Genomic DNA, 12,224 nt, shown 5'->3' with positions numbered 1-12,224 from the left:
GTTTAAATAAACACAAAAAATCAATGACTCAAATAATTCCAAAAATACAGTGTTCAAAGTAACACAAGTGTCCGCTTTACTCCGAAAGGCGCAGCCGTAAAATGCTCCAGATTATTCAAAAAAAAAATTCGTAAGGCAAAAATAGTTCAAAATATCTCAAATGGGTTTAAGTGCATGTTTTCTTTGTAGTCCAGTTTGAAATCTTTAAACTTCTTGCTCAAAACGCTGTCAAACGCGATCCAAAGCTTCCTAGTTGTAGCTTGCTTGAAAAGCGAATTGTGGTAAAACTTCATTTAGAAATGAGTGAAAAACTTCAGAATCTGCATTTATGCATATTTTATTTTATCACTTTCCATTGAAATCAATTGTGATTACGGATTGTAATATGAATATATGAATTTAACCCAACACCCCCATCCCCCTAATTGTGAATGTTCCGCCGCTAATATAAAAATCTGTACAATAGATTGATAAATAGATTTCCTTAGGACAGACTTCCTAAAAAGAAACTCATGCACGTATACAAGAGTTGCTCAGAATTTAGACTAAGTTTGAAAACGTATAGGAAATAAGCAATTATGTTTAGCAAAGCGCAAATGAACAACATACAGTTGTAACACGTTTACGAAGATAATTGCTTTACATTCTTATTCTTGGAAGAACAATCATTATTACTGTCAAGAAATTTTTTTAGTTTTTTAAGCTGCACCTGCAAACTGTGCGCAATTTTGCAATACTGATTTGAAATAATAGTTGACTTGACCAGTGTTTACAGGAAAATTTTATAAATTAAAAGTGAAAGCTAGAGAAAAACTGCAAAATCTTAGCTTTCTTGATATTTAGCTTTTGAAATTTAAGTTTAATGTTATCATGACAGCACCTATGTGTATACATAAAAAGTATTCCGTTGCCTTTATCATTTTCTTATATTCACCATTTGTCTTTGTGTACTTTTCGTTATGACAATATTATTCCGCTGTGGAAAACTTTCCTTTCCTCGATATTTCGATTTGACCGAGCCCCTGTTTTTTGTAAGAACGCCATGGTTAGTTGAGCTGTATTGCAGCGGATGTGTTGGTATATTTTCAGGAAATGCAAACTTGATCGATGCCTGTCGCACAGGGGTATGGTCTGCCTTATTGCAGCACTACAAAAACAAGAACTGCTTTATTGATCGTTCAAAAGAAAATCAGGATGAGAATGCATCTAACCCTAGCTCATATTAAAAAAGTATTAATTGCACCAAGTTCCCGTTTCTCAGTGAGCTCCATACATTCCAAAAAAACTTTGGATGGAAGAAGTCTATAGGAAACATTCAAAATAGAGGCATATCCAGGCCGCAAGTTTTGGTCGTGTCATTTAAATTTTAGATAATTAGCATTATTCATTTCTTTAGAAATCTTTTGTTTTTACAGGGAGTGACCACGGAAAAATTAACGTAGCAGGACCATATTTGCAGGCTGGCTACGCCTATGATTCAAATAACTTAATTTTGGAGTGATAACACTACAATTTTATAAGGAGCTCACTAGATTATTCTATACTTTTACATAATTAGCTCACATTACGCTTAACTACTCCGGATGTTGTGTAAACGGTTAAAAGAAAGCAAAACTGGATTGAATTTAAGCTTTGCATTTTAGTTTATATTTAGTAAGTTCACCACTAAAAATTATACATTTTCAAATGACTAGTAAAAGATACAGAACACGTCACATCCAATTCACATCCTACACCTATAGTATGCAATATAGTTATTTTACTATAAGTTTAAAAATTTGTAATCCAGGCATTTAATACATAAAAGATAAAAGTTTCTCCGGATTTATAAGTGATTTTTATTGAGCTTTTGACTCGTTGCTTTGAGCCTTCATTAGAATGAGGATATTTATTTACACATGCTTTTAGCTTGGACACGTTTAGAGCGTCTAATTGGATTAGTGGGTGGATTAATGTGATTGGATGGGGTGAAATGCGTTGCCATTGGTTTTGGTGTGTTGTGAATATGATTGGTGTTAATAATATTAGAGTGTAGTGTTTTAGTTTTAGTGTTGTTTGAAGTTTTTTTGTCCTTTTTCTTTAGTTGTGAGTATATGATGGGTATGTCGATGTGTCTGTTTATTGTGTCGAGAAAATTATTGATAATGTTTGTATAAATTTAAAAGATCTAGGCAATTTGCTACCTGAGGAAACAACTCAATTAATGGACCGATGTAGATATGTTTCAAAACATCACTTCTTTTGCAGCAAAGCCACCTTATTCTTTTAAAGTTGTCGAGCAAAAGTGGGATAGTTTAAACGTAGACCCACTTTAGTTAAATGATTTACTTCCGCAATGAGGGAGCCTGAAGGCAGACTTTCAGGAAAACAGTTTGAGTTAAAACATGAAGATTACTATTTTACGTTGGTATATTTTGGAACATTTTAATGTGATTTCTTATCGCTGTCAATATTTCTGTAATTGCTCAATTGAAACATATTTTTTAGAACGAAATGATTGAGTTCGTTCTAGGATTTTCCATAAGACCATGTCTTTTTAATTTGTTAGCGTACATTAGGTTTTAACCATGCAATTTTTTAATCAGTGTATTTAATTTTTGAATATGTAATTTTGTGCATAATTTTATACTTCACGTCACTTTGCATACAATCCAATCAGTGATGTAACTAGCAGAAAACGCTCAGCCTCGCTATAACAAATTGAGACCATGCCAACACTAATGCTTTCTTCTTTGAAAACGCATTCTTTTTGATGCGTTATTGCCTCCATCCACATTGAAACGCTCAAAAATGGATACACTGCCTAATGAAAACGCATCGTTTTGAAAACGCTCTCCAAAGTGGATCAACTTGAACACGCATGCGTTTTGTTTTAATGTGGACAGTCAAAAACGGAGCCTTTTAAAAACGATGACGTCAATGACGTTCTGAATTGGCGAAAATGGCACTTGATGTCACAACAACCGTGGGCGTTTTTTGTATAAACATGTTCAGTTAAATATATCACACATTCGTCGCTTTCAAGAGTTTTGGTGTATACATCCAAAAACGATATAAAAACGCTGGTGTGAATGCAATGAAAACGATGCATTTTTACTTCGATGAAAATGGAGCGTTCAAAAACGCATTGTTGTGGACAGGGTCTGAATCTACCACACACACCTTTTTTTCCTGAAAATTACTGTTTTTTCCAAGAAAATACTAAAACTTGCTAAAAGTTGCAATATAATTTCTTTTTGCAGTTTGTTCTCTGTAATAGTCACAAAATTAAGCATCTTACATTGCCAGGGCAAAAACAAAAGACACCTTTTATAATTATTTCCTTTATAAATCAACAATAACGCAAAACAGACAAATGCAAAACAAACGTTTTAGTATTTCCCGTAAAATGTATTCATGATTAATTAGAAAATTCTCTTTAATTGATTAATTGATTTGATTGGTTGAGCTCAAATTAGCTTGTACAAACTAATGCAAACACAGCTATATGCCAACCAACATACCCGTTTTATTATTTTTATTTTACAAATCAAGTTTTTGTATAGAGATCGAATTTAAAAATTCTATAAAATGGTTTTATCTTGTGGTTTTATTATTACCATGGAAAGCGATAAATGATATATTTTTACGTGGTCTCTTGGGGCAAAAACAGTTATGAATGACGTGTAAATTATAGCTACACAGTATAGAAGAAGTGCTTTTCTACTATTACGATATCCACAAACTACTGCCGATTATTCTTTATTTGCATAAGTAAGAAAGCACAGCACAGTTGTCGTCTTTCATTCATTTAATGCTTTATATTCTGACGGCAGTTTTACTTCTACTGTCTCATCTCTTGCGTACTTAAGGCTCTGAAAGAAAGAGCGTAATTAAGTAAATGGTTTGAACCCGGGAGTAGTGTTACATGTTTGTAAATGTAGATCGTCCAGGTTGGTATAGTCCAATAAAGAACAAAAACAGTCCTTCTCAGGACTATACCAACCTGGATGATCTACATTTACAAACATGTAAAGAGCATAATTGGTATAATTAACGTCACTGGTTGCGATTAGTATTGCTTAAAGAAAAGTTTAATTCTCAATCTCTGCGTTTGTTTTTCTATTCTGACAAAATGTTGAAGAAATCTCGCTTCCACATATTCAACCAAATAGTATTCATATATTATAAGTATAAATTAATTCACTAAGTAAAATGTTATGCAATTTATATCTGAACTTTTTTCATTATACGCAGTTTAGTACACACTAGTTTATATCTATGTAGTATAATTTACTAAATAAGTGCATGATTCACAAGTAATTGTAATTTTTATTGAATGGTTTGAATATAATACGATTTGCAATTATAGAAAATTAAATTTTTAGTGACCTGAATGGGTGTTTGATGAGCTAACTCCCGTTTGTTATTAGCTACTGCTTTGTGCAGTTGAAAAGACTTTTCTATGGCATTTTGTTCTAAAGATATAAAATTGAACATTTGAGAAATAATGGCAATGTCTGTCTTATTACCAATATTATAGCTTCTTGCATAGAAGAGACACCGTAAAGTATCAAATGAAATTCAACCTAATGAAAGAGGACGTATATTTGTGTGCATAATGCAACAAAGAAGTAGTATGCGTAAAGTGATGAATGCCAAAGAATCATTTTCATCACCTCCTCATTAGGTATTCAAATTTAAAGTGACAAGTATTATTTTTTAAGTATTTGCTCTAACGATCGCAATTATAAAGTAAATGACCTGGAGTTAAAGGAATTGGGTAAATGTTTATAAAATGCATCAGTACCTTATGCAAGTTATTGTATCAAATTTGACAAGTTTATCGTGTTTGAGAGACAAATAGTGGACTGGAGCTATTGACAATTAAATAGTTGCATTCAGAAAAGGGACTTTACGGTATTAAAAGGAAACTATAAAGTGTAAAATAGTTGTTAATGTTATATAGATTTTTAACGCTATTTTTATTATTCACCTAGACAAAGTGCCGAAAGAAACCACTTAACATAATTGTTTCAATTTAGAGAAATCTATCAAAGGGTGAATTACAGAAAGAAACATCTTTGATCAATACATGAAGAATGGGAGAGATAAGTACATTACGATACGCCATTTACCACCATTGGGGCGCTCTGATTACCAGAGCCCTCTTTTAGTACCAAAACAGAAAGAAAAAAGAACTGGCAACTCCCAAGCAGGTAAAAGATTTATTTCATGAAAATCTATGTGTCTTAAGAAATTAATTTGCTCTTGAAGATTGGTCTGAGGTCTATTCTGTATAAGAATTAGATGAGAAAGTAAGAGGCTTCAACTCGACGTTTCTCAGTATTAACGACAAAAATATACCTGAGAAAACAGAACAGATGCATCCTTTAGATAAACTATCGATGAAAAGTTTTGTAAATCAAAGATCAATGCCTGACAACGTGCTTTTTTTCAAAACATCAAGCACGTTATCAACAACTACGATCTGATTTGGTAAAAGTTACAAACCAAAACGTCGTATAACAGATGAAAGCAAAGGATCTTTGTATGACTAATCCAAATAAATAATATGAATCAATCTTCTCGTTTTTCTATCTGCGAAGCAGATATATTGTTATTGCAAGCGTACCGTATTCTACTCTACTCTATTCTACCCTATCGTGCCGTGTGTAACATTTAGCCATTCAGAGACGCTCTTTTAGAACTATCCAATTAGCGATTAGGTTACGATTGCCCTTAGTAACGCCATCGCGTTTGGGTTTGGCCATTGCAATGATTCCGTATTGAAACCATTAATGTTTCAAGATTAAGCTTTTCGTGTTTAGTATTTACTTGCTTTTTTAATCACCATGTTTTGCGTGGCAAAAGAACCTCTTCGGATAACAAAACAATCTCTTCGGAGATCGAAACCTTCTCAAACAATTAGCGAAACTTTAAGCCTGTTTCAAACGTCGCATTTTACATTAGCTGAATGCAATTAAAACAAAACTTAATGAGGCTAAAGAAAACTTCAACATAGGTTAAAGTGTTTAAGGCTTCCATAGAAACCATCCTTCTCTACAAGTCAGATTCATGGACGCTAAATGTGAAATATAAAAAGCCTCTCGACGGCACATACACAAGAAAGCTTAGACACGCCTATGACATATCTTGGAAAAGCTATCCTACTAACATATCTCTGTACGGTACGCTTCCTCGTGTGTCTGAAACGGATCGTCAGTGGCGTTTGACTCTTGCGAGCCATGTTAGTCGTCACGAAGAACCCTCTGGTGAGCTTCTGCTAAGGACACCCTCAGCAAAAAGAAGAATTGGGCGCCCGTTTGTCACCATCAAGAACATCATTTAGGAAGAAACTGGCTTGTCTGGACAAAACCTGTTGACTGCAATTGTAGATCATCAACGCTGGTACTTTGAATACGTTCATGTTTCACCTAAGCCTGGCATTGGATGACGCAAGGCAAGGCAATGCATTAAACCAAACACGGGAACTAAACCAACGCATTATAGCCCAGTTGCTTTACATAGATAAACACCAAAACTTCTGTTTGACAAATAACTACATATGAGATCGCCAAATAACTGTGCGGTATTAAACCAAGCACGGGAACCAAACCAATGTATTATAGCAGAGTTGCTTTAAATAGATGAACAAAAAATCTTCCACGACGTTTGTACTTGCACGACAAACAAAGAATGTCACGGATAAAACTAATCCAATTGCTTTGAACACGGACATCTCCAATTTTGTATTATAATTACCTTGTTTGCAAAGGAGACGCAATCGAAGATTTTAATTAGATGAATTGGATTTTACGTCTTTGTTTAGAATAAAGCGCGGTGACGATAAAAGCGACGTTTTACTAACTCAGGCATAAATATACTGTAAATTACTGCTTGTAGGAACTATACCCTCGTTTAAAATTTCCAATATTCTTGTTTATTCGTTAAAGAATTTGAATCAGAAGTTGATTTTGAATCAGAAGTAGATTTTTCTACACGAGTGTCTATATTACGGTTAACAACTATGTAAACTGAGAATAATGCTCTCAGAGTAACTAATGCATAACGCAATGAATGAAATGAAACTAGTTTAATAGAATTTATAATAAAATGTCTATCCAGAAGAACAACAACCACCTGATTCTGGTAAATAAAAATAGTTGAATTTTGCCAATTTTGAGAGAAGTAAAATTAAGATTTATGGATAGGTTTAGTGAAGAAGAACAGGATTTTAAAGGCCAAGAAAAGTTTAATTTTGTTCGACAACGTTTCACTCCTTGGTAATTGTCTTGGCTCATCGCAATTTGATGAGTCTTGTTTTGGTCTTTGTAAAAATATCTGCTTGGCCAAAAACCTCAAAACCAACAGAAGACACATTCAACTCGAGGAATTGACTAAGCTGGAAGACGAAAGCTGGACTTGAAACCAAAAAAATTTTTAGAATAATTATTGCGGAAGAGACATCAAAAATAAAGTGTGTCAGAATGTCCGTAGAAAGCAGCATATTGCTCCTCACTGGTGAGATATTTGCTTGTTTTGTTTGTTTACGATATTTTTCTGATGTTTTAATGTCTTTAAACTTTCTGATGATAGTTTAAATAAAAATTTTTCCTCTCTCGATTGGAGTATTTTAAACAAAGCTCTGGAAAAAAATATAACCAAATACCAACAAAAGACAATTACCACACATCGGAACAAACTAAGTAATCTCACAAGGAACAGAACTCTACCATTCACGCACAACGAGACTATAACCAATCTATCATCACACCAATTAAAAGACGAAGAATTGGAACTCCTGAAAAATGGCTTTGGGCTCAGCATTAAGCCACTACGACTCAACTCAACCGACATTCTGGCAACATTCGAAAAAATCCACCAAAATATAAAACACAACATTCACAATCAAGAAGACTACACGCATCTCTAAACAGAGCTGGCACACATCGCTCACTCGTACATCTCATCTTATCACCCGACACCAGCTGACCTTCAAAAAACATCGCATCCTCAAAAACATTCGCAATAATGCAAACATTATCATCCTGAAACTGGACAAAGGCAACGGCGTTGTAATCATGGATCGTCAAATGTATCGTAACTCCTGCCTTAAAATCATTAACAATACAGCAAAGTTTACCCCACTCAAAGAAGACGTCACACTATCACGTGAAGCCAAACTGCAACGACTGTTAAGGAAGCTTCTAAAGAAAGACTCAATTAACAACAAAGTTTATAATGATATCTTCCCCAGAGGTTCTCAACCCCCACGATTCTATGGCCTACCGAAACTTCACAGAAAACGAGAACCAGAACAATCGCCTCCGCTACGACCGATAGTTTCGTCAATCAACGCATACAATTATAACTTAGCTAAGTATCTTAGTTCTATACTAACACCACTCATACCAGATGACACTCCACTAAAGATTCCTTCACTTTCCTCGATGACTTCTCATCTTTCAACTCATCAACTTTTTTGTCGTATGAATGTTTTATGCAGTGCGGTATTTGAAATTAAATGAAGATATGATCTTCGCACTTTGCTGGACAATTTAAGCAATCGTCTCAGGACCTGAAAAGGTGACTCGGGACTCGAACCCATGACCTGCGGGTGCAGTGTCTGACACATCAGTGGTGAGCAGGTCAATATTGTTGGGCTCAAAGGAATGTCGTATGAATGTTTTATGCAGTGCGGTATTTGAAATTAAATGAAGATATGATCTTCGCACTTTGCTGGACAATTTAAGCAATCGTCTCAGGACCTGAAAAAATCAGGTGACTCAACGGGATTCGAACCCATTCGAAGATCATATCTTCATTTAATTTCAAATACCGCACTGCATAAAACATTCATACGACATTCCTTTCACGAGAAAACATGAGCCCAACAATATTGACCTGCTCACCACTGTGTGACTTCATAGCTCAGTTGGTCAGAGCACTGCACCGGCACCGCAGAGGTCATGGGTTCGAATCCCGTTGAGTCACCTGATTTTTTCAGGTCCTGAGACGATTGCTTAAATTGTCCAGCAAAGTGCGAAGATCATATCTTCATTTAATTTCAAATACCGCACTGCATAAAACATTCATACGACATTCCTTTCACGAGAAAACATGAGCCCAACAATATTGACCTGCTCACCACTGTGTGACTTCATAGCTCAGTTGGTCAGAGCACTGCACCGGCACCGCAGAGGTCATGGGTTCGAATCCCGTTGAGTCACCTGATTTTTTCAGGTCCTGAGACGATTGCTTAAATTGTCCAGCAAAGTGCAAAGATCATATCTTCATTTAATTTCAAATACCGCACTGCATAAAACATTCATACGACATTCCTTTCACGAGAAAACATGAGCCCAACAATATTGACCTGCTCACCACTGTGTGACTTCATAGCTCAGTTGGTCAGAGCACTGCACCGGCACCGCAGAGGTCATGGGTTCGAATCCCGTTGAGTCACCTGATTTTTTCAGGTCCTGAGACGATTGCTTAAATTGTCCAGCAAAGTGCGAAGATCATATCTTCATTTAATTTCAAATACCGCACTGCATAAAACATTCATACGACATTCCTTTCACGAGAAAACATGAGCCCAACAATATTGACCTGCTCACCACTGTGTGACTTCATAGCTCAGTTGGTCAGAGCACTGCACCGGCACCGCAGAGGTCATGGGTTCGAATCCCGTTGAGTCACCTGATTTTTTCAGGTCCTGAGACGATTGCTTAAATTGTCCAGCAAAGTGCGAAGATCATATCTTCATTTAATCATCAACTTTTTGTCACAAATTCTTCATCTCCTACGACGTTGAAAGCCTATTTACCAACATACCACTTACTGAAACCATCAACCTAGCAATTGACCTAATATTCACTCACAACTCCAGGTTCAGTATAAATAGCACAGACCTCACACAACTGTTTTTAATGGCAACAGCACAGACGCAGTTTTTATTTAATAGAAAATTTTATGACCAGACGGACGGTGTTGCGATGGGCTCTCCCTTAGCACCCATACTTGCTAACATTTTCATGGGTTCACACGAACGAAACTGGCTAAACAACGACATCAAGCCACTATTTTACCGCAGATACGTTGACGATGTTTTTTGTGTTTTTACTAACGAAACTGAGGCCATAAATTTTAAAGGCTAAAACACACTAGGCAGTCGCATTTAGGGTTCCAGTTTGTAGCTCCTATTGTCCCTATTTGATAAGTCAAATAAAAGCTGAAAGATTCCAGTTTGAATTCAATATATTTAGCCTTCGTTTTCCAAGGTATAATGTACAAATTTCGTATGATGCATATGAAAGGGAATATGATATGCATTTAGGAAGTTAAAATGTATCTATTGGCTAATCAGTGTAAAGCGACTGAAGCGACCAATGTCAAAAGTTCAACATGTTCAACTTTCAAAACGACTAGCTGACGCACCTACGCTACTTGCTTAGTAACCACGCAAAGCGGTAGTTTTAGACGGGCGGCTAAAGCGACTGCCTAGTGTGTTTCAGCCTTTATAATTACATTAACACACAGCACGCAAACATTACATTTTCATTTGAAACTGAAGAGCAAGATCAACTGCCACTTCTTGACATTTTACTAACAAAATCCCATGACAGCTGTACAACATCTACATATCACAAACCAACATACACAGGACTTCTAACGAACTATTATAGTTTCACACCACTTTTATACAAAACCTGAATAATACGCACACTAATCGACAGAGCATACAAACTTAACAATACGAACAATGGCTTTCAACGAGACACAAAAAACATCACATCCACTCTTTTACGAAACTCTTTCCCACTACACTTTATTAACAGAACCGTAAAACGATATCTCGACAACAAACAAAGCAACAATCTCAACTTAGACACCGAAACTCCTGACACGACGATCACGACCAATACAAATGAAAATTCTAAAATAACAACTCTATACTTCAAACTACCATACATCGGACATTACTCACGACACACACAACGCAGACTTAAAAGTTAAAAACATTATGAAACGCTTCTCTACAGGTATTGACATTCGACTAATTTTCACATCATTCAAAATCAAAAACCTTTTCTCGTTCAAAGACCCAATCCCTGATTTGATTAAATCTATGGTGGTATATGAATTCAAGTGATAAACCTAATTATGAATAATCTTGAGTAATGTTGGATATTTTATATGCTTGAACTCAAGTGAAAAATTACAAATTCTTTATAAACCTTTCATTGATTTTTTTTGCGCCAAAGCTAGGATAACACGCATGTTGTATACATTGGGATATACACTTTCAAAGTCAGTCCAATAGCAAACACGCGTTATTGATTACAGAGAACGGCGACATGCTAATTTTTAAGTAAAATTCACGATTTAATGTCAGTTACACAACTGTCGTTGCAATGATAAGATTTTCCACGTACATCAATACAGGTATTTTAAACAAGAATTCTCAGATCTTTAAATGACCTGAAAATGATTATAAAGCAAAAGAAATTTTTTTTAATTGAGCCTTTCGTTTTCTTTCAGTGATTGTTATTAAGATATTTTTTAGTGATTGTTATTAAGACTTTGAGCCTCTTGAAAACATTTCACCATGTCTTTGCAATAAACCGTATTCATGCAAAAACCGTAATGTTATGTCATTAATTAGTTTATGTTCTCTGTTAACAAACAAATTACGATTCTGTTTTTAAAGAAATTCGTATGAATTGTGTATTTTCTGTATAAAAAATCGCTGTTTTATTTAGTTTTATGAATAAAATGTGGAAATTTTCTTTTAAAAGTAGGTAATTTATATTGCAATTATGGTGTATAAGTCTCTTCATAAAGATGTCTAACTATTTGCATTGACAAAAGGAGAGAATTTGGCTTGTGTATTAAGGCATTTTGCATTACTCATTAGATTAAACAACATTAGTTTGCTATTCAATACATTACAATTTTATTCTAAGTAAAAGGAAAATATGTCTGGGATAAATCATAACATCGGTTAAACACAATATTATCGCTAGTTCTATTTACATTTTTGAGCAATACATATTTTGAAATTATTTTCAAATATCACAAAAATTCAAAACAACAGACATTTCTCGATTAATTATCGCTCAAACAACACAAGTTGGCTAGCTACACATTACACTTACTTCTTCATGATGATTTTTCCACAAGAATTTTTCAGTATTTATTGTCGGCGTAATGTTCGCTTCACCAATCGTTATTCTTTA

The 12,224-nt window shown here is 34.9% G+C and overlaps 1 protein-coding gene across 3 annotated transcripts in view; it reads left to right on the top strand.

Moving 5' to 3' along the window:
* LOC124447651 (helicase with zinc finger domain 2-like) overlaps positions 1 to 5,563 on the top strand; it is a 33,251-nt gene extending 27,688 nt beyond the window's left edge. For 2 of the 3 annotated variants that reach the window (XM_046998619.1, XM_046998618.1), the window contains exon 26: positions 1,090 to 1,824. In XM_046998619.1, coding sequence (XP_046854575.1) covers positions 1,090 to 1,226 — 137 coding nt within the window. In that variant the 3' untranslated portion in view covers positions 1,227 to 1,824. Of the gene's footprint in view, positions 1 to 1,089; positions 1,825 to 5,024 lie in introns of those variants that run through there. The other variant, XM_046998620.1, reaches the window with a different exon arrangement.
* Positions 5,564 to 12,224: the final 6,661 nt, after the last annotated feature.

Source organism: Xenia sp. Carnegie-2017, unplaced genomic scaffold, assembly GCF_021976095.1.
Source record: "Xenia sp. Carnegie-2017 unplaced genomic scaffold, XeniaSp_v1 HiC_scaffold_23, whole genome shotgun sequence".
Classification (NCBI taxonomy): domain Eukaryota; kingdom Metazoa; phylum Cnidaria; class Anthozoa; order Malacalcyonacea; family Xeniidae; genus Xenia; species Xenia sp. Carnegie-2017.
This window is presented reverse-complemented; position numbering and strand designations above follow the sequence as displayed.